Source organism: Diadema setosum, chromosome 11, assembly GCF_964275005.1.
Source record: "Diadema setosum chromosome 11, eeDiaSeto1, whole genome shotgun sequence".
NCBI lineage: Eukaryota > Metazoa > Echinodermata > Echinoidea > Diadematoida > Diadematidae > Diadema > Diadema setosum.
The window spans coordinates 3403219-3427921 of NC_092695.1; the positions used below are offsets into that span (position 1 = coordinate 3403219).

Genomic DNA, 24703 nt, shown 5'->3' on the forward strand with positions numbered 1-24703 from the left:
TTAACAGCCTTCTGTGAAGATGGCAGCGCACAACCCCACAGAAAATTGAATGTGAGACACTAACTGGTATCACTCACATTTCATGTCCAATTAGAAACTGAATTTTGGTAAAACCATTGCAATCACAACATCGCATTCAAAATGTCATTACCAACTGTAATACTAAAAGTGGTGACTTCTTACCTAGTCTTCCGTTATTGGCACCTATTTCAGCAATTTTAGCATTTTTCTTTATATATCTTTAGTCGTTATGGCATAATACTATTGCAGGGGCAGATCCAGGGATTTCGTAAAGAGGGGAGCCTTTACAAACTTAAAGGGGAGCGCAGCCATCCTCCCCCATTTTTTGTTCTTTTCTTTCTTTCTTTTTTTGACAAAAAACAAATGAATAAAGGGGGAGCGCGCCCGGTGCGCTTCCCCTGGATCCGCCAATGTATTGTCATGATAATACTTCTACGCCTCAATCGCTCTAGCTCAAACCTGTAATGAGAACTGCGAAGGTGCATTGGCTGGTTTCCCCTGCCATGTCGGTCGCATTGTACGTGACAACGGTCACTCCAATGGGGAAGTCATAGGGAGCCTCGTGGCTCGGTGTTAATGTTGGTGGAGCTCCACTGTTATCAGAGGCCGCTGGATCAGTCCAGATTACAAGTCGAGTTGGTTTGTGCTCGTCAGTAGTGCCGGTAATATCTCCAGGACACGTTATGCTAGGTGGTTCGGTATCTACGGAAATCGAGACAAAATCACTCGCATTAACTTGGAGAGTTGCATGCTAGATTTGTTGTAAAAGGAGGGAGAGAAAATATAAAACATATGGAACTGCTGAAACAGTTTTACCGATTAAATGAGGTGAATATAGGTTTTGACCAAATACGTTGATCAAAGAAGGGGTGCAATTACCTCACAACCCTTTAGCAACTGAAGATTCTGTACTTAATGAGGTATGGCTTTCTGGAAGGTACAGCAATGTTGCTCTCATTTCGACAACTTTCTAGACTATGTGAAGAAGCTCACTTAATGTTTATTTCTGTACATTAAAAGTTATGTTTATTTGAAAGCCTATTAAAACTTTACACTGTAAAAACATCGGTGTTAGATTTAACACCACAGGTGTTAAATCTAACACCGGTCAAACTTCAATAAAGGACCACACCCACAGGTGTTGAAAATGCACTGTGATGGTGTTGAAAAGTGTTCCCCTGACACTTCGTGGTGTTAATTTGACACTGTACCTGGTGTTATTTTGACACTGTGCTGGTGTTAATTAAAAAATGACACCACATGGTGTTGATTTGATATTTGTTGGTGTTAATATCAATGGTTTAACACCCGTCCAGCTTCAATAAGAGACCACACCAGCTGGTGTTACTGTGGTGTAAATTTATTTTCACATTTTTTCAAAAATCTAGTATTTTAATGTAAAATTCTTGATCGTCTTGTTTAAATTAAAAATCAACAAGAAGTGCAGTTACTTAGAAAATCTTCAAAAAACAGTTTAAAATTTTGAAATGACACCAGGAGGTGTTAATTTAACACCATAAATGAGCACCGAAAATTTAACACCAGCTCGGTGTTCACTATTTAACACCGGAATTTTTGCAGTGTACGGAGAGAATGGTATGTCACAGATTCTGACGTACTTTTATTGACATTTGATGTTATTTTTTGCATCTACGAATGATTCGATTGCATTTTAAGAAATGTGTTTGTTTGTTTGTTTGTTTGTTTGTTTGTTTGTTTTTGTGTTTGTTAGCTGTTCATGACTAAGGACTGACAACTTCAAGTCAAGAAAAAAGCTAGGGCCTACGCAAAGGCGGCTGCCCTGCGAGCATTACTCTGTGCGTGGCCTACCTATGCACTCAACTCGCGGGGAAGGGCTAGACCAGGTTCCGGTTGCCGTACAACTGACGGTGTCATCGGAGCTATTTAGACTATAGCCATTCCCGCACCTGTAGGTACACTCCTGTCCGTATTCGGAGATATTCTGGCAAAGCGCTGGTTCCACGAGCATCGGAGACACCACTTCGAGTGGTTGGCAAGTTTTCTCTTTATAAGATAGAGGAGAAAATGCCCGCAAAGAGGTATACAATTAATGTTGAACAAATGAAATCTTCTTCTTAAGCGTTCTCCTGGTTTTAAAAGCAATCCATAGCGACTCTCAATCAGACACACATACAGAGGATACAAACAGACCGGTATAATACTACTGTATAGATAGATTAGATAGATAGATAGATAGATAGATAGATAGATAGATAGAAAGACACATAGATAGATAGATAGATATACAGATAGATACACAGGTAGGTATGTATAGGTAGGTATCTATGATCATTATAGCTACAGAGAGAGAAAGAGAAAGAGAGAGAACGATACGTGATAACGCTATTATCTTGCATTCTTACATCAACCTGTGGAGTATATAGCAAGACACAGATCAATGTTTTCAATTCCTATGACAATGCTTAATAGAAACCATGCAGTTAAACATCATTGTTCCAAAGGAAAATGTCCGAAGGAATGTTTTTTCCATTACCCATATCGGCCAATCAATATCAGCAAGACCCATATCAATCGATAGTATTATGTCATGCAAAAAAAAAAAAATAGAAAGAAAGAATCTAGTAAGTAAAGTGCGTAAGAAATACCTTAGAACAATTAACGTTGACCTGATAAGTGCTTTTGACTATAATTGAATATATGCGCTTTCGAAAGCACACTAGATTCACGTTTCATAATACACGTTGAAGATTGTTGATTAAACAGCAAAAAGAAAGAGATGGGGATCACAAAGAGTTATTTGTTTATTCTAACATCTGACAGGGTTATTCTGGTCTTACAAGAAAAGCAACTGCTAAGTTTTCTCGTTTGGCTGATTCAGATGAAAGACAAACACAAAATATTCATCGTTATATTTAATGTGATCCGTTATCACGAGAGCCATGTAATGTCCGGAAAGTATGTGCGGTTTTGTTTGTCGTTTTGTTATATACAGCGGTGGATCCAGAGGGGGGCGCAACCGGCGCACGCCCCCCTTTATTTTTCGTTAAAAACAAAAGAAAAAAAATTGAAATGAAACCCGGAAGTGGCACCAGAAATATTAGTCACGGTCCCCTTTACAGAATTCCTGGATTCTCCCCTGTATAGGTTCACTTGCCAGATTTGGTTAGATTCTAAGCTTCAGATTGATTGGCCTCTATGATATGCACTTCTTCATATAAGGAAATTTGATATTTAGAAGAAAGAATAAAGATTTTAGAACACTGTAACTATCATATTGCCAAAGATGGCTTAACACACATTTTCCCCCTTTAATGATCTCTGACTTTAACCGGGTAACGTGATGACACACCACGTATATCGGTCCCCGACAATGACATTTTGTTTTTCCTCTGGCGGCCCATTTGGGCCACTGAAATCTTTGAGTATGAAATTTAAGTGGCTCGACAAAGATATAGAGAAGTGGCCAGAAATAAAAGAAAATGTAAAGTATCATTTTGGATTTTAGCTGCCAGATCTAGCTATACCAAAACAACTACAACAACAACAACAACAACAACAACAACAAAAAATGGTGGCCCGACAGTAACTTTTAGTGCTCCTTGGCCGTGCCATCGGACCACCGCTAAAGTCGAGCCATGTATATAGATAGATCAAGATAGATTGACAAATAGATTAAAAGAAAAGTTAACCTACTTTGACACTTCCAGTCATGCCGAGACCATTCACCGTTGGTGGCGCCCTGTGGCTCGCACTCGACAATACCTTGGTTGATGGCCGGTCCCACCATCTCGTAACCATTATGACAAGTGATATTACACGTTGTTCCAAGCCTGTTGTCATTTGGGGGGCTACATGTGACGTTTGCGTTTGGTGGCGGTGTCAACGCAGGACACGTAATTCCTTGGTTGCACAAGAATCAATATAATGCATGATACATTTAAGTGAAAACAAATAATGACTTACGAATTTGAAGATGACAATTTAACTCTCAAAATACCGACATGGACAGGATATCCATAGCATCTAGGATAAGCACATTAAAAGCAACATAAGATATCATATTTAGGGTGAAATGCTGTTGCAATTACAAAAGCTTCTCTCCTCTCTCTCTCTCTCTCTCTCTCTCTGTTGCCTCGAAACTTTCTTTTTTAAATTCTATTTTTTATTCACTTCTTTCAAGCTTGGTCCAACCACTGCTCAACTCTCGTGTGATCTTCGACGCCATGTTGTCAACTCACTTTCACACTGCAAGAAGTCATGTGACCAGTCGCCGTTCTCCGTGCACCGAGAGCTGCTCGACCCTCCGGAGACGCGGTAGCCATACAGACACCTGAACTGACACGGGGTACTGCTGTACGTATTCGGGCAGTCGGATGGGATCATGGCGACTCCACTTTGGTTTGATGACCATTCCGGACACTGAACAGCTGCGGGATTCGTATTAAAAGGAAATCTCATTAAAGTTCCCTGAAATACAAATGCATGTTGATTTTGTGTTGATTTATGACACCCTTAACATCACTTTTGCATGTTTCTATGATATTAATGTGACTCACAAAAGACATGGCGAGAGAACATCAAGTTATGCTGAGTCGAGGGGACTGAGGTGCATTCCGATGTTTTTTTGTTAAACATAACTCAGTAATGTAGCAATGATTGACAGATGAGGTCATCTCAAGAATATTGCTTTGGAAGGATTTTTGTAATCTGAAGAAAAGTAGAAGAAAAATTAGTCAAAAATATATATGGAATGTTTCTATAGATATTCGTTTCACCGCAAAAGTGATGTTTAGGGTATCATGAATCAACACAAATCAACATGCATTATTTCAGGGAACCTTAATAATAATCGACGTCTTATACCCTGGTGTCGCTACATGTGGTCGACTGTTCGAAGGAACAGGTGTTACTGAAAGAATACTTGTAATGGTTTCTTACGGCTTCTGATGGATTTTCTACCTGGGAACCTAATATCAATTAATGTCAAGTACTCTTTGTACTCTTTGTACAAACTCTTGAAAACTTAGAAATCAGCCCTTTGAAACGGTTTCAAAAAATGTAAAAAATAAAATTCCACAATCTTTTTTTTAACAATGTTTCATTGTCAAGCAGCATAGCTCCAAGGGAATACAAAATCTAAAACTAAAGCGAAATCAAGACAACAATAACAACAACAACAAAACAAAAACAAAAACAAGAAAAAAAAACTTTGGGAGCGTAAGTGTATTGGCACAGTACAATAATTTGCACAAAGAATGTTTCATACGTGACGCATGCTATATACCTGCATATATTGCATAAATACGTGCATCGATATACGTTCTTATTGAGGGAGACAAATTGAAGAAAACTGAAAAAATCACAACTCAACCTTCACCCCGCTGCTAAATATTCTCTTCCTTTCACCGTTGTTATTATACCATAGTGCATATATTATTAGACAAAGTATATGGCTACGTATACGTACGACATGTAGGCCCTACAATGATCTATTCATGTATTTTATCATTATACCGTTGTTATAATTACGTTTTATACCTACATTTTTCTACAATAACTTTCTATGAAAATGTTTCATGTGAGATGCAAGTTTTACGTCGTTTCTACGAATGAATTCTCCCAAAACAATACAGCGTATCTGGCAATTCTAGAAAGACAAAGACATGAAAATCGAAGGGGATAATGACCTTCGCAAGTATCGTTGCTGGTTCCCTCGTATCCTGTGTCACATTCACAGGCTGCGCGGCTATCGCTGCCGGTAGAATTCGTGGACGAGTGGGTCGGGCATGATTTGCAGTGGATGTTTCCTAGAACGGTTTTGTATTTTCTAGGCGGACAACCTGTGACAACAAATTAACAAGAAGAGAGCACATCAGGAACAGTTTGCCTGCAATTCGTTAGACTAAATAACAAGATCTGTATGCATGGTCTACATCATACAAAGAGAATTCAGTGCTCTAAGTCAAGAGTTCCATGCTTCCTCTGCTTAAAGTAGGATCTATACTCTGCCTGTAATTGACGTGCACCTGTCATGTTGGACCATCTTAACATGGGTATCCGTATGGGTGGTTAGCATTCGAAATTAACCCACAAGCATAACAGTTTATCACTTAAGAATTCATAAATGAGATGCTTAATTCATGAAATTAATGCCATTGTGTCCCTGATGGGTACAAACCATAAATGGGTTAGTTTACACCGTGTGTAGGGAGGAGGTATTTCCGTCCTACAGGTGATCGATTCATAAAACGGGACATTTTCTTGGCTATTTTCGAGATATTGATTGTTCGCATGCATTGTGCGTCAGTTTCCATTGGGCATCTATATTCCTTGACATATTCCAAGTTTGCTCTAAAATTGCCCCCCTTCCGTTTCGACCAGAAGAATTTCCAGAGGGAACCTTCGTAAAGTGATTCTTTTTTTTAAAGTTATGTAAAGAGCAAAAAGTGTGTGTGAGGGATGGGGGCGTTGTATAGCCCCCATCCTATTCCTTGATTCCACGAACACTGACGTACAGTGTAGATGCTAGGCCTTATACATATACTGGCAAAGAAATCGGAGCATAAGTGTTCCTACCAGTACATCCAGAGGATGTGTTGTAGAATCCCGCATTGCATACACATTCCTGGACCCCGCTCTTTGTAGCACAAGCACACACCGAGTTTGGGCCACACGAAGAAGGGCAATCACTATCATTCAGTACCAAGAAGTCATCATCCTTCACATCTGATGGGAGGAATATAGGAGGCGACTGCATTTCTAGTCAGTTCAGGCATTGCCAGTCATTTTAAACTCAAAACTATAATCACATTGTAATTGTCTGAGCGAGCGTTTGTGCATTACAGTGTATATTTTTGAAAAAATATCACATTTTTTTTTACCTTACAACATGAAAATGGAAATAGAAGTATACAAAAATTACAGAATTCGCTCAATCGCGGACGTACACAAGTAAAGTAAAACAAACTTGAGAATTTACATCTCAATCACTTACCCCCCCCCCCCCCCCCCGTGGGAAAAAACCCACACTGTTCCACAGTGTGAAATGCCAAACACAGTGTGAACACAATGTGACGACATTGTGAGCACATATTGAAATCTCTTCACATTTTTAAATTCGAGCGTTTTAACATTGTGAGCACATTGTGAATCATCATTCAGTGTGAAACAAAGCATTACTACTTGAACACTCTGAGAAAAACCACACCACAGTGTGAAATCATCTTCACACAGTTAATTCCAGCGTTTCACATAGTACTTTGTGGACACACTGTGGACGTGGCACACCGTGTTCTTTCCAGCAGGGGATCCGCAGAAATAAAAAAAACTAACAAACTAACAAACAGCAAACAAACAAACACACAAAAAAAAGGAAAAACACAAAAACCCAAAGAAACAAAACAGACAAAGAAATTACAAGCAAACAAACTAGGCATAATGATTTCGTATCTTTCTCCAACAAATACATTATGGCAGAGGACATCAATACTCCCATAGAATTGTACCTGTTTTGTGTTTTACAGGTTATAAATCAAAAGAAAATGTACATCATTGATGTTGGGGGGGGGGGGAGAAATCTCCGAAAGAGAAACATGGAATGTTATCTCCAGAGGCTGTAAATACACTGCAGCAACGTTATTTGTCTTTCACTTGATTTCTGATTGACAAATAAATGAAGACTATAGACGAAAGGAGAGAAAGATATTGAATATCTACTACATACTATGCGCAAGTCGTAGAGTTCAGACGTGTTTCTGGGTGGGCTCCCGCCGCATACTTCCTCCGTCATTTACACATATCGAAGTACTACCTCTACTTGTCGTCAAAGGTGCAATACCACGCGGAATACCATTTAATTCTACAAGTCATGTCAGATATTCAAAAAAACATATAATCTACGAACTCATATTTCAACGCAAAAATCTGACAAATCCGTCAAAGTCACATCGAAAATGCCAGGGAACAGCAATGCAAGGGGACCTACCACAGCGGGCACGAGGACGCGCTCATTGCAACCTGCGCCTCAACCGGCGCCTCAACAGGAGCCCCCACAAGCCACCGGTATCCCAGCAACGCCGACGCCAACTCCAACCCCAGGCCCTGTGAATGTCCTGCCAACTACAGGTGCTGGAGATTCCGGGGACTCTCGTGAACAGACATCCTGCCCACAAACCAACCCCGACTCTGGCGTTTCCACCATAATGAACGAGTTGAAAGGCATGATAACTGAACTATCCAACAAGTTGACAACGAAAATGGACTCGGTACTGCTGGAGATAAATACAGTGAAACATGACCTGGCAGAAACGAAAAGGTATGTGTCCGAAATTGAGGCAACCGTGAACTTCAACGCTGAAAAAATACAGTCGTTAGAGAAGGAAACCATACCTAACATAAATGAGTCAATGGAAAACAAAATAGACGATCTTAATGAAAAACTGATATCGCTGGAGCTGCACCAGAGAAAGCAGAATCTCCTTATCTACGGGATTCCGGAGGACAGGAATGAAAATATCTATGATACGATTGCTCATGTCTTCTGTCACTACCTCGGCACTAATTTAGAGGAAGCCCGGGCAATTCCAGTCATCAATGCCCACCGACTGCCCTCCGCCAGAAGAGACGCTCAACCCACAGGGCCCCAGCCTGATTGTCAGATTTGGCCGAATGGCTGACAGAAATCGTCTGCTACAGGCGTACGAGCATCCCCGAACTCGACCAGCCCCCGCCGCCCCTTCCGGAGGTCGACCGGACCCAATACGCCCCTCGAGTAACCAATCGACCCAATCCACTCCAGACGGCCAGCAACCCGAAAGCACGGAGAGAGTCGACAGTCCTACCCAACTGGGATCCACCAGCCCCGCCCGGAGCTATGCTGACAGCGTATCTCACGGATTCAACTTCGCCAGGGTGTCAATACGCACAGATCTACCTGCCAATATGAAACGGGAGCGGGCGCGATTAGCAACTATCGCCTATAAACTTCGACAAGAGAAGAATCTCTCAACCAGAATCCGGCTGAATGGAACCAAGGTGTACCTTCAAACGCGTAAAGCAAAATCGAATGGAGTGCCACAGCAAAATTGGAGTGACTGGAAAGAGTAAGCTCATTTCATTCAAAATGTATTCTACAGTGAAATTATGTTTTTAGAAATTTGATGTCTGAAAACGTGTCTTCTTTTTCGTACACTGCAACCAAACAAAGAAAAATTGTGAATCTTTATGTTACCCAAGATTACCAGCTTATTTATGGCTCACATAAGATTATCCATAAATGTAATATTGCTGTTTCTAATGCCAGGCAAAAAACAGCCTGAGTTAGTAGGTGACAGGAAAAAAAAAAATCTCAATTCAGGATGTATGAGGCACAAGACTCTTCGCAAGTATCCCTTTTTTATTCATACATCGGCATGATTTTTTTTTTCTTCACCATAAAGAGAGAGCGACATATGTTACTGCCAATGCAATCAAGAATATTGCTTAAATTCCGTGTGCATTTTATATGGAACTCTTATAGTTGCCGATTAGTTTTTTCTTTGTTTTGTGTTGTTTTTGTTCTCAATGTATCGGAATGAATTCAGTGGTACATTAACTCAATTTAAAACACTGGTATTTAGTTTACAAAAGAAAAGAGAAACGTTTCTGATAAGCCCGGTGTGACGCTTCTTACATGATGAACGAACGTTTCAACTTTCGTTTGAGTATTTTATTTCGTTTAAGTATTTTATTTGGTTTATAATTGGTTATTTTTTTTATGGCGAAAAAGTGGTTTTGCGTAGTACAAATTAATGATAATTTCTCCCCCGAATTTCTATAGAGTAGTCAATAGGATGCATAATATGAAAGTTATTACACCCTTTAAAAAAAAAAAAAAAAAATTTTTTTTTTTGTTCGATATACAGGGCACTAATGTCCGTGAGACAGAATGTATGTTATAATTCTTTGAAAGGTAATTCGCATATATATTCTCATTTGTTCAAGTATTCGGCGACTCTCTCGGGTTCACCCTCTGTATCTTGTCAATCTGATAAATCATCGCACTCATCAATGTTACTTTTTTCCGTTATGTTACAGACTAAGGGAGGTCGAAATGATATTTTGATGAATTCATTGGAATTGAATACTGACTTTTTTCTCGGCAATGGGTCATTTTTTTTTTTTATATATAAAATCCCTTTTGTATGTGTAGCGGTCTACCCCCCCCCCCCCCCCCCCCGGAAGAGGAGGTGATTTGCGACCAGGTTGTTACCGCCTGCTGGATGAATGATTATTTCAATCCTGTGTGCTAAGGTACAGCGACACTCTTTGCCTTGCCTATTGTGTGATGATAGAATAGACTGGAGATGCACTCCTCAGTATAATCCCCATTAATATGTAAATAGAAATTAGTGTAATGTAAGAATCATTATGGAAGTTTCTAGCAACGTCCACGTTGCCTGTTACACCTTAGCCACTGTTAGCTGCCACCTTGTAAATTCATCCGTGACTGCTACTTTTCTTGAAAATGCACCCAATAATTGTTTGTGTGTATGTGTGTGTCTGGCATACCGTCTCCCTTTCGACCACGGGTGTCCGTTTGATGCAATTTAACAGCTTGCGTTGCTTCTCCCTCTAAAATTGAGACAAAAATAATGATGGCTTTCCCAGTCAAATGAATGGATTGAAAGGCTGTTGTAAATTTGATGGCTCATGGTATTGTCGAGGCGCACACATCCTAACTTCCTCTTTTCTCTAGATGAGCGACTTGGAATTTCTTAGAATTGTGTTTTCAACTAAAGTAACTCCATACCCCTTCAGAGGTAGTCCACAGGCACTGCCTGGACTGTTTTCACCCGTGATCATTTACCGTGCGCGCGCACACACCGCTACAGCACGCGTATGCCCCACCGTACGCTCGTGTATTACTAGTATTTGCCACGCACGCACGCATCTCGACCTCCAAAACAGTCCAGTCTGGTTTGCCAAGTCTCCCCGAAATATTTCGGAAAAAATTGGCCCCACCCCCACCCGCTCATTAATTTCGAGCATCCTGATTGGTCGGTGAGATCGCATCCAGCAGGCAATTTGCGGGATCGAAACAAGTCGATCGATCTCTAATCTTGTAGTCTTATTGCAAACAGGTACATTGCATTTAGCAATATAACATACGTATTTTACGCCAATATTGGTATTAATCTCAACATATATTACTGGCATTTCAAAATTATTTTTCTTTTTATTAGAAATTGCTCAAATAGTATATCTTAGAGATCATAAGAGGAGAATGAAATTAGAACGTACATAAACCGTGTGTAAGATTAAGACTAACTTCTACTCGTTCCCATAATTGTTATGAATTAAATTATAAATATCATAATTATCAACAATTTGCATCTATTTTTCGACAAAAAAATAATAATTTAAAAATTAAAAATTAAAAATTGATAAATACGTATAGAAAAAATATTCGCCCATTTAGAGAATCGTGACCTATCGTACATGTCAATTTCGAGGTGGCTTTTATTTCCCGATCGGGGATCCCCCGGATCGCGTGTACAGCATACAGCTTGTGCAATGTGCTTTTCGTATTGATTCCGAGTCTTACGTTTTCCGACCAAAATCTGTGCAGCATTTCAAGTATTTCCTCCAAATCTTGTTTACATGATCAATGCATGTCAACATCAGCGTCTCGACGTCGCTTTTCTGACAGTGATAATGAGAAGAGCATTCAATGCAATGTGCTACTGAGAAGCTTGGATTCGTTGACGGTTTCGGGGAGCAGCAGCAGAACCAGAACTCAGAGTCCCTACTACACGTACTCGTTTCGTTTCTCCGTGCGTGGTCATGGTTTTATATTTGTTTATCTCCCTTCCGACTGGTTTCGGCAATAGTGTGGTGTTCCAACTTCCAAGCTGCACTGTTATGCGTTGATATTCTTCGCAAACTAGATCTACATGATGGACCAGACTCTCCGAAAGCCGTGGCTCCTGCTGTCATGCCTTTGAAGTCTTAGTTCGGACCAGATGAGCAGGGCTATGGATCTTGCTTGGCCTGCGTGACAAAGTCAAAGACTCAAGCAGCCTAGCGGTAAGCTAATCAATTTAGATCTATCCAGTTTCTAAAAATGATTCGTCAAGGCAACTTTCATTACGTGTCTCTTGTCTTGAATTACAAACTGTTAACTGTAGGCCCCTAGTTGAACAACAAAAAATGATTGTAAAACTATTTATGTCTGGCCTCTGGGCCAGGTAGGGTAAACACATGGCAGGCTTCTACTACAAGTGTTCCTACTAGGTGTACTGAGTTAAATCCTGTGTAATTGTGATAAATTGTTAACACCGTAACTGCACTGGTTTAATTGTTTTGTACAGTACAGTAACTACTGTAACTTTCTCGCATACAAATGCAATTACACATAGGCCTACTGCCTTTTCATAGCTTTAGTCTGTGAGCTACAGCCTGTACCTCGTCGGCTTTGCTCCTCTACACAGAGGAGCAATCGAGACACGCTGTGGCCCACAGACTAATTCTTCATGTGCATGTACATTGAGAAAAAAACTCAAATGGGAACATGCTTCAGTATGCAAATGTACTCATACTTGTTCATCTATAGAATAAAATTATGCAGTCTTATGGCTATGTGATATGCATCGTAGAGACTGCAGGCATTATTAAAATCACTTATGTGCAATGTAGAAAATGTTCTTTTTTTAAATCTTACTGGGGTTTTTTTTTCTTTCTTATTTTTCAAATAGGGGGACCGCATCTGGAGACACCAAAGCATTTCGAGCAGCGTATGGAAAATTGGGTGAATTACGATCGAAACTCAAGTCGTCAGTCAGTCCCGCTGTTGCCAGAGATGTGCGTAGCGGTATCATCGAAAACTTTGGTCTTCGCAATTATGTGTGGGTAAATCAGTTGCCGGACAAGCAAAATATAAAACATGTTGTCAAGTCTGCTGCAAGAGATTTAGATACAATGTTCAAGTGGCTGGCAGATGACTTGAAGACTCATGGTGCATGTTGTGAAAGGATGATAAGAAAACTGTGCAGTAATGTGTACGCGACCTTTATGGCACTGCTTCCAGAAGGTTGCCACAGGTATGTTAATAAGTTTATAATATGTACCACTGGAACACGGAAACTGATATCCAAAAGGAAATGGTTGACAGCATGTTGGCAACAGATGGTGAAATCAGAGTTCTGATAGCTAGCATTGCGTCTGGCCTGGGTGTTGAAGTAAGCAGCGTACACAGTACGGTTTTGTGTGGATGCCCAAGTGATCTAGACGATTATATCCACTTTTTAAAAGCACTCAATTTTCAGGCCTTATCAGATATACTGGTAACATGAAGAATCATGTACAGCTGCATGCTGTACAGTTGTACATCGTAGCTAAGATTTTTTTGTTTTTTAAACTGAAAAATGTTACGTACAGTGTATACACGTGTACATGTAGCTTGTACCTATGGGCTTTGAAAATTGTTTTTTAGAGAATTCATATGATTGTTTTAAAACAAGAATCCACTGTGGGTGTTTTTCCTCCTTAAGGTTTGTAATGGTGAGTGGTTGGTACATTGGTTTCTGGTGCACCTAAATTTTTGCAATTCCACGCTACATATACAATAATTTTCTTTTTATCACTGCAATTACTGTACCTTGCTCTTATTCATAGAAGCAAATGCAATGTACATTGTACACACCTACTTTTCATACTGTACTTTGTTTTTAGGCATGAATATTTTCATTTCAGTGGACATGTTGATGGGTACATATCGTAATTACAAGTGATAAGATTATGGAAAAGTTGAAATATTTTAGTTCAAGGTTGTGTTTTTGTGATGTAGTGCATTACATGTACGTATGTACATACAGACCATGCCAAGTGGGGATGGGCTGTGTGTTTTGGGTGTTTGGGTGGGTGTTTGAAAATTGAACTGTTATGCCGTTTGTCTGCACATGTAATTGTACATCGCATATTCATCTATGCATAAGTGTACACATGTGTACGGTATGTTTTTGAGTTGTACAACTACCAAGAACTTGTTTACATATACTTCCTTTACATACAAAATAATTCATGAGAAGTACAGTATGTTCTTTGGCCCATTTTGATAAAAATAAAACTAGTTCTGTTAATGCACATGAACATTTATACCTGTAGTTTGAACTGTGTAGCAATGAATTTATTTTCTTTTTTTGAACTTCGAAGCAATTTTTTTTTTTTTTTTTAACCAAGAATTGTTGTAAAACACAACAAATGAAAAAACAAAATCTACAGTGGGACCAGGAAGATTTCTTTGTCATAACTTGTAACCAGTTTGTGTTAATCCTGTGTTTTTGATGTGTAATGAGAGTCTACTACACATGGTATTTAATCAGACTGAAATGTGATATATCATATTATTTCTCTGACATCAAAATTCAGAGTCAAACAGTTTACAATGTATTTTGTTTGAAATAATGCACTGAAATTGAACAATGATCATGAACTATCATGAATATACAGTAAATATATTGGATATTACAGTACTTGTACATGTACATAATATACAAATGAAAGTGTATAATGAAGGAATTTCAAGAGCATGGAGAAACTATAGAACATTTAATTTCAGTTCCTTATGAGTACTTGGTGGCACAGAGTATCCAACTTTGAAGGCACTTATACACCTGAGGAATCATTTTGAACGTCCTTCCCAGAGTGACAACTTTTTGACCTCATTATTGGCAGTTGGGAGTGGGATGCTAGCTTTGAAACTTCCTTGGTAGTTGGTACAACATTAACAGTTTTACCATCATGGCCGAATTTTTATAATGAAGGCTTAAAAAGTAATGTGATTAAAAAATGTACAAATTACATGTTCAAATTACACTACTTGTAGTCCATTTGTTTTCACTTTGCTGTCTGCTCTTACTGGACATGAAATGATGAAGACTACACAGTGTATTTAACAGAACATATATTGCACATGTAATGTACATGTACACTGTACATTGTACATTTTAAAGTACAACAGTGATAAATTGACGTATTTTCTGACCACACCTCAACACTGAAAAAAAAAAAAAAAAATCTTAACTTATTTACCAATAATCAGCCGCCATAAACGTGGAAAAAAAGTAAAGTCTACTACATTGTAATTACAGCTGTATGTACAAAGTACATGTACAATGTTTTAATTTGGATGTGAATTGTAATAGGGGGTTTAATCAAATTGCTAACACGTGAGTGTGTGTATGTGTGTGTGAGCACATGCGTGTGTGCGATTGTGTGTGTGTGTGTGTGTGTGTGTGTGCACATGCGTGTATGCGTTTGTGTGTGTTGTGTGCATGGCCCACACATTTCCCAAGCATAATTTCATGCTGATATCCCCCTTAAATGTTTGTGAATTAGAAACAAACAAGTTGCTCTGTCATACAGTCTTTTGATATGAATAGGCCTACTTATCTAATAATGTATATATACATGGAGCTACTATTTGGAGCAAATACAGGTATGGTTTGCAAAAAAAAAAAAGAAAGGAAGATATGATTGGATATATATATATATATATATATATATATATATATATATATATACATATATATATATATGCATATGCAGAAGGGCAGTTCAACCAAAACTGTTCACTTCTGTAATTGCAGAGACCAATCTACCAATATCTCTGTAGCAAAAATGCCCTTAAGCGTCTTCATCTTGCTTACTAAATTTAGCTTTATTATCATGAAGACTAACAGACAAAAGACTGAATGACGGGGTATTCTTACAACAGGGATATTGGTCTGATTGTCTCTGTTACAGAAATTATCAAAGCAAATAGTTTCGGTCTAACTGCCCAGTAGGCCCTACATGAAGTGGTAATAAAATGATAAAAGTTTTACAAACTTAGCGCAATTCTTTAAATTTAGACTGCTCTCTACTAACATTTGGGGAAAAGAACAAACAAAAAAGGCATTTTCTGGTTCCTTACATGTACTTCAAAACTTTGCACTACAAATTGTGTAATGTATCCCCTTCACCTTCTCCACCCCTGAATATGCTTGACATCTTGTATACCATAGCTAAGTATGGTTTATAGAACCCACATCGCACAGCCCTGAGCTTATATTCCAAAATTACATTGTTACTTAGTGGGCCAGATAATATTGAAAACAGGTGCATACAAGTGCCTATGTCAATTAAAGAATTTCTTTAATTTCTGAATATTTCATCATACAATATTATTAATAAAGAATAATTAATGACAAAATTATTTCCTTTAATGAACATGATTGGCACAATCCCCCCAAAAAACAAACAAAAAACACATTGATCCCCTTTACCAACAATAACATCGCCAAACAAATCTTCCAACTTTTCTTGAGGTCCACATCTCACGACCTTCACAGAGTTCTTTGCAGTTTTATATAGTGTTTGGACGTTAGAAGTGGCACATCACAAATCATACATCGGCGAGCTGGCGATTTGTAGCTAGCCATTTCCAATCTCAAGAATAATATTCAAGTCATCATCGAATCTGGGCAAAACAAAGTCCAAAACACAACGTGAAAGTAGGTCCTAGATGACTGCAACCATAACTTTCAGCCAGTCAAAAACGTTGCACGAATCAGCTGTGCAACGATGCATGGTACGGATCACTGAAGTACTGAGTTTCGCATTGCATTGTGATCAAAGAGTTGGCTCTTTGATTGTGATAATGTGTGTTGTGCAAAAATGCAGGCATCTCTGTGCACATAATTAGTAATTGTTGCAGATCGCACTGTATTCACGGTGCAATGCACACAGCTGGCTGCAGATCAATCGATCCCACAGAACTTTTTGTTTCAAACAATATTTTATTTCGATTCCATCATCCATCGTTGATTACAATTCAACAATTAGTTGTGTTGCTTGCTGCGTGACATTTCAAACGTATATCAAAATATTACAAAATAATTCTTAGGACTGTCATTGTGTCAATTTCTGATTATTCTACTATACAATACACAGCAACTGCTTTACAAATATAGTCATCCCCGCAATAATTATAAGATCAATTTTTGATAATGCCTAATGGGTCAGCAATACCATTATGTATGTACAATACACACTACAAAATATATCCATTGACTGCGTCCTGTATACTCATCACAGCAGTAATTATTAGATAATGAAATCAATATTGTTGATGGATCAAACAAAAGGCCTGCATACCTATGTATCAGGGGTCAACAAAAAGCCTACATACCTATGCACACACATACATACAAAAGCTTTACAAATCTACATGATCAGTGTCTGTACATAATCCATACCTATAAAACATTACCCCTTCATCGCTCACCCGTATAACCTCATCAACACTTCCTCCTCTAGATAGGCATACTCCAGGTATACCTCACTCCAGCACAGATGCACACACACACACACACACACATACATACACACACACACGCCCACAAACACCGAACCTGTTCACCAAACAATCAACAGCAAAAAGCACAAAGAGGTAGCAATAGATGCGGAGTCCGAATCACTGTGTCATTAATTGATTCCATTTCCTGCTGTGCAAGGCCAGCGTCCCTCGTTTCATTGCTAATTTCCTTTCTTCTTCTCGACTTTCTAACATTCTTTCTCTAATTTCTCTTATCAATGGGGGCCTGCTCTTTTCCTTCGAAAATACAAATAATCAAATCATCCATTTTATCAATAATATTAAATGGTTTATGAGTTGCCCTTTTCCGATATCCTGCGTTTTAATACCGACATGAACAGATTGCCAATCTAACTTTTGCATCTGGGGTAAAACAAAAACTTCACTACACAATTTCCAAATCTGATTAACTTTCCTACAATAAAAAAACAAATGTTCATAAGTCTCGACCTCAGAATAACAGAATGTACATTGGTTATCTCCTACAAAACCAAAAGAAAATAACTTAGCTTTTGTATATATTAAACCATACAACATTTTATATTGAAATTCACGCAGCTTACAATCAAGAGTAGACTTCCGAGGTCTTAGAAAAATCAATCTAATATCTATTTCCTCAAAATTATATAAACCAACTAAATTATTATATGCTGATGATGTTCCAATTCCATCCCTCATCAATGCTTTATAAATAAGTTTTGACGTTATATCCTGTATATGATATATTTTATTCTGCAAATAAAATTCAATTTTCAATTGAGTATCCTCCATATTCATTTCTTGTTTTAATGTACCCTTCCATGATGACGGTAAAGCTAAAAATATTTCAAACATTTTTCCAATCATTTCTTCACTAAATCCTAATCTTAAAAACTCCCTTCTCCCTTTAAATTCCCCATTTACATCTACCAAATGATGAACTTTATATACATTCCTAAGAAATAACTCTTTATCAAATATTGTATGTCCATTAATCAAAATAAATTTATTATTAAAGATTACCTCATTCCTTTTTGAATCCTCTTTCAGGATCAAACTTCTACTTCCCATCTAAACCTGCAACATATCATTGTAAAATTCTGGTAAAGTTAACCTCAACAACCCTAAAATCGCCTTACTATAAAAAATCAAAATACCTCCCACCGATTTAGTGAAAAACTTAAAACATAACTTCCACTTCATACTATGATCCCCTTGCTAAAATCAAACGCTTAATCCACATAATTCTTTGTGCTTTAACAAACACTCGAAAATTAATGAACTTTAATCCTCCCCTATCATAATCTAAATACAAAATATTCCTTTTTATTTTATCTCTACCCCTCCAAATAAAATCAAACACCACCTTATCTAACTCCTCAAATACCCAATCAGGTGTTACCATGAGTGAAGAGATATAAATCAGCTTTGGTAAAACAAAAATCTTTACTAATTGAACTTTCCCCATCAGCGTTAAATCCCTCTGTTTCCACCATGATAATAATCTCTTTATCTTACTCAAAATCTCCTTATAATTCATAACTTCTTTAACATCAGGGTTCAGAGAAAAATATATTCCTAATATTTTTACCACGTGTTCTACTCTACCAAAAGGCAACACACATTCCTCCCTCGGAATACCTAATAACAACACATACGTTTTCTCATTATTAACTTTTAAACCAGAAATTCGATGAAATACATCAAATAATCTTTTAACCTCCTCAACAGAATATCGATCCTGAAGAAATAAAGTAACATCATCAGCATAAAGAATTTGTTTAATTTCAACATTATCAACCATCAACCCATGAATATTAGAATTCTTCCTTATTGCCTGTGCCAAAATTTCAATACACATAATGAATAAATACGGGGATAAAGGATCTCCTTGCCTTACCCCCTTCTGTATTGGGAAATAACCAGTAGACTCCTTACCATTTATAACACAACTGCAGCTATTCAAATACAGTATTTCAACCCAATTACATAACATTGATCCAAAACCAAATATATTTAAAACTTTCTGCAAAAATGTATGACGGATCGAATCGAAAGCTTTCTCAAAATCAATAGCAAACATATAACCAGGTAAACCACAACTCGATGTATAAAAGATCATATCATCAATCAATCGAATAGCCTCTCCAATATTTCTTCCTTCTATATATCCAACTTGATCGACATTAATTATTTCATGCAAAACATGCCTAATACGGTTTGACAAAACTTTCGCAAGTATCTTATAATCTACATTCAATAATGAAATGGGTCTGTAATTCTTTATATATAAAGGATCTTTTCCTTCCTTATGAATCAAAGTAATTACACCTTGTTTTTGAGAAGCAGACAATTCTCTTCTGTTATATGCCTCATTAAAACTGTCCAACATCACATCCCCTATCACTGACCAGAATGTAATATAAAATTCTACACTTAATCCATCATTTCCTGGAGATTTATTTAACTTCATCTGATTCAAAATAATTTCACATTCTCTTTTAGAAATATACCCCTCACAGGATTGAATAGAATCCCCACTCAATGTTGGCAAATCTTGAAAAAAGTATCTACTATCGCCAGATGTATAAAAATCCAAATTCTCAGAATAAAGGTTACTATAAAACCTTTTTATTTCTCTAATTATTTCCTTAGAATCACATACTAACTCATCATTAACCCATACACTTTTAACAATCATTTTCCTCTTATTCAATTCCATTAACTGTTTGAAATATGATGAGTCACCTTCTCCACCTTCATACCACGAAGCCCTTGAACGAATTTTTATCCCTTCATTCACATAATCATAACATTTTTTCAACTCTTTCTTTTTATCTTCCAACAATCTAATTCTATCACTATCTAACCTCAAAAATACATCATTTTCTAAAATCTCGATTTCTTCCTCAATTCTCTAAATTTTTTCCTTACGTTGTTCAGCCAAATTTATAGAATATTTTCTAGTAAAATTACAAATTTTCATTTTCAAAAAATCCCACAAAACCCTTTTATCTTCTATTTCATTCCGAAATTCTCCCAATGTTTTAATTATTTCATCTTTCATTTTACTGACATATTCACCATCTTTACACAAACTGTTATTAAATTTCCAATATAGCGCCTTAAAACACCTATTATTTCCCTTATCATCATTAGGTTTATTCAAAAGTTGCAAAAAAAAAATAGCTGAATGATCTGGCGCAATAGAAGTTAATATCTTGCATTCCTTTACAATATCATGCAACCCACTCGAAATAAACCAATAATCAAGTCTACTTTGCATAAATGGAAATACCTGTCGATAAGTATATTGTCTATGTAAATTATGGGTGACCCTCCATATATCTATCAAATTACATTCCTCGAGAAAATTATCAAAACACTGATCAAAATTTGTATACTTCTTGCCATTGCTCTCCCATTATAATCTAATTCAAAATTTCGTATCAAATTAAAATCTCCACCAATAATAATTAAATTTCCTTTATCAACAAAAGAATGCAGAATCTTTTCAAATTCAGACAGAAAATCTCTCCTCTCTGTTTCTTTACCCCTCACTGGAAAATATACATTTACAATGACAATTTCCATACCTTGTATAACACATTTCATCAAAATATATCTACCTCCTTGATCTATATACACATATGAAACATTAAATTTTAAATTTGCATTTACTAACAACCAAACACCTTTACTATGTGGTGTACCATGACTAAAGTAGGATACTCCATCCCACTCCTCTCTCCACTTTTCTTCAACTTCAGGAGAGCTATACGTCTCTTGTAATAACACAACATCTGCTTTTTTATACATACACCAGTTAATAATGTTCTTTCTTTTCCCTGCATCCCTAATACCTTTTACATTTAACGAAAGAAAATTACAGCAAATATCTAAATCATCCCAAGCCATAATTACAGACGAGTACTGCCAGAACAAGCACAGTTAATTCACCTGACTCCGAGATACATCCACAGCTACCATCTGCACACACACACACACACACACACACACACACACACACACACACACACACACACACACACATACATATACACACACTCACACACACCGATTACACTCACAATTACACTTACACTCACAGAGTCCGGAAGGACGTCCATGTACACTTCCATAACCAACGAAACGAGTCCCCCCCCCCCCCCCCCCTCCACCTCCCACTGCGTTGAACTAACAAAGAATGGGCGCAGGCAATGATTTCCCCTATACCTATACAAATGCATAACACTTGATCAGCCTCTGAAAGAAGAGGAAAGGAGTAAGATGAAGAAGAATAATCAAGAAGAAGAAAAGATAAAACTAACACCCGACTTATACAGATTGACCTTATATTGTTCCTTTCTTGGTGCCTCTGGGATATGGCTAACGAGGTTGTAATGCCTCCGAGACCAATCGGACTGTGCATAGCTATGACAAAAAAGACAGCTTGAGAGGGATACGCCCTGTTCAATATAAAATCTACTAAAAAAAAACACACACTCAAAAAAAACACCACAGTGTTAAGGGGGAAAAATTTAGAATCTGATCTTCTGTTCTATTTAACAAAGGAGCATTTCTGTCGACATTTCTGTTCTATTTAACAAAGGAGCATTTCTGTCGACCAGACAGGAGTCATTATCAGACTACCAAACAAATTAAACTAGGACATGACAAAAGGAAAAGAAGGAAGAGAAAAAAAAAATCGGGACATGACAAAAGAAACAAAAGGTACGAAAAAGAACTGAAAAGCCATTAAGGCTTGACCACTATGTCCTGCCATCCCATTTACTGCACATGCAGAACGATCTATCTGTGTCTACTCGTTATCGGCGCTTGAGGGCGACAAACATGCTAACTGATTACCAATAAGAGGGGTCATTGACTAACAAATACAAAAGGGTTTTCAGTGGTATTACAAGAGAGTTGCAATACAAAAGAGCTTCGAACATGCATTCATGATTGACCAATAACTAACACCTGGCTTCTTAAGCAAGTCATTACATCAGCTTTGTATTGGTCTTGAAAGACCCATGGCCCTATAAAAACGATTTGCACTACTCCCGAAACCAGATCGGTCCACAGGCATGACAAAACAAAAACGAAACAAAACAAAGCAAAAGAAATCTTTAGAGGGACACGCCTCACGTAATTGTACTCTACCACCAATATTAAGTACGTCCAAGCACTAAAGGAGGTTCTAACTGTAATGCCAGTGAAAATTCCACTGCTGTAAGTTTTGTTTTCCATTCAAACTTTTAGTGGGCCAGACAGAAGACATTAATGCTGTCATCATAATAAACGTGCCTTAGCCCAGTTTCCTATTTTCCCTCACGGCCAGAAAAGAAAAGAAAAAGAGGGCAACGCCTTGGGAGGTCGTGCCTATGAAAATCTACCCAAACAATCAACTTACAAAAGTGAAAGAGTGCAGCTATTTTTGAAGGACACACCCAGAGACAGATACTTGCATTGCTTCCATCTGCATGCAATCATTACACACTAAATGGGTTATGTAGCAATCTCTTCAAATAGAACAAACAAAAAACGACAAGCGCAGATTGTTCTAACTCGCTTGTATTAACAAGAATCTAGTTCGTTTCCATTTAGAACTTATTGTAGTCAAAAGTAGGTATTCTATGTTGAACCTAATTAACGCATATGCTGTTACCTGATAACGAGGAATAATGATGTGTTTTAAAAAAAACATGTATGAGTTACTGCAACCAACAAAATATTCCTATCTCGGTTACGAGGAATTGCTGTGATTGCTTGGGTAGGTTTTAAAAATTTGACAATTGACAAATAGATCAAAAGAGAGAGAAAAAAAAACCCTCTGTAACTGAGAAACCTGTTTCAAAATCATGTTCATATTACTTCTGTCGAAACACATAAAACGGCTCCATATTATTCAGTTATAATCACAAATATTCGATGTACACATTATATATCGTGTCACATTCCCTCGCACTTATATTACGCAGGCTCAACGCCATCGTGATTACAAAACACACACAATGACAGTCCATATCTTCCGATCTCAAACTAACTCTGATCAACGGAGAAACGAGCATATGACATCATTGCAAGTTTCCTGCATTCAATCTGATTTGCTTTAGCGGAAGAAAAGAAAAAAAAATGGTATGAGTTGCTGCCATTAAAGCAATCAACCATGGTCCTATCTCGGTTACGATGAATTGCTGTGATTGTTGACAATGAAAATGACAAATAGATCAAAAGAACCTCTGTAACTCTGAAACCTATTACTTCTGTCAACACCAACAAAACGACTCCATCTTATAGTCACAAACAGTTGATGTACATATTGTACATCGTGTCACATTCCCCCACACTTATATTACAGGCTCAACGCCATCATGATTACAAAACACACACAATGACCGTCCATATCTTTCGAACTCTTTTCTGTGATCGATCCCTTAGTTTTCATGCATACGCAATGAGCTTGCGCGAGAGATAGGGCATTACGTCAGCATACCTAATATGAACTTTTGACCCTACGCACTGTCAAACCATTCTGGACGTTTTTTTTTTTTTTTTTTTTTTTTTTTTCCGGACAGGTTTGTTGGCGCCCTCATCGATATCGAGCGGTTACAGGGGATAGCGCGATAAGCTGTGGAGCGCGCGTGGATGCGTAATGATAAAAAAACGTCCAGAATCTGGACTACTTCAGAGGATGAGCCCAGATGTTAGAGGTTTGCAGTTTACATAACCCCATTCTTTTGTTCTAAAAAATGCACTCCTTGCAGTGGATGCACTCTATGGTACATCCAACTTAAATCATGGCTATTGTGTGTCTTAACACTGGAGTCGAGACACGCCCATCATGAATATCCAGCCCCCCTCCCGTGTGATTTGGGATTCATTAGCCCCTATCCGATAATGAGACCAAATGTGACAGGTTTACGCACTAAGCGTAACCCCATTCTTTGTAAAACTGCAGCATTGTTCCGCATGCACCCTGAGATTTTTTGTCTCTAAGGAATTCTCTAACAATGTATAGCAAATTCTCGCACTTGAAGTGCTAATGCGCTTTTATCTCATGTCATTACCCTCTCTCCTCCTTGCATTTACAAATGAGTTGAAAGTACGCTTTTATCTTATGTCATTACCCTTCTTTTTTGTATTTACAAGTGAAGTGAAAAAACACACTTTCATCTTATGCCATTACCCTTTGCCATGACGCCTGTATTTGTTATTATGTGTCAATCCCTTCTGTTCATTTATCGTGAAAACATTCCCTGGATCCCTTGAACTAAAGTAATTTATGTAAAGTACATTATTATCCCACACTGGTTTGCTCCG

General features: G+C 37.8%; 1 protein-coding gene across 1 annotated transcript; it reads right to left on the minus strand.

Annotated features, from left to right (window-relative positions):
* Positions 1-469: 469 nt before the first annotated feature.
* LOC140234948 (sushi, von Willebrand factor type A, EGF and pentraxin domain-containing protein 1-like) lies at positions 470-6760 on the minus strand. The gene is made up of 6 exons (XM_072314986.1): positions 6580-6760; positions 5691-5843; positions 4242-4430; positions 3697-3903; positions 1852-2046; positions 470-723 (listed from the first exon to the last, which is right to left on the minus strand). Exons 1-6 carry the CDS (start codon positions 6758-6760, stop codon positions 470-472), a joined length of 1179 nt encoding a protein of 392 aa, XP_072171087.1.
* Between the last annotated feature and the right edge of the window lie 17943 nt (positions 6761-24703).

Excerpts from the sequence above, each read along its gene's own strand:
- LOC140234948 (XM_072314986.1), bottom strand. The coding sequence starts at position 6,760 with ATGCAGTCGCCTCCTATATTCCTCCCATCAGATGTGAAGGATGATGAC. Across the intron at positions 4,431-5,690 it reads CAGCAACGATACTTGCGAAG|CTGTTCAGTGTCCGGAATGG; the intron begins GTCATTATCCCC and ends CGAATCCCGCAG. Across the intron at positions 724-1,851 it reads CCCGCGAGTTGAGTGCATAG|ATACCGAACCACCTAGCATA; the intron begins GTAGGCCACGCA and ends CGATTTCCGTAG.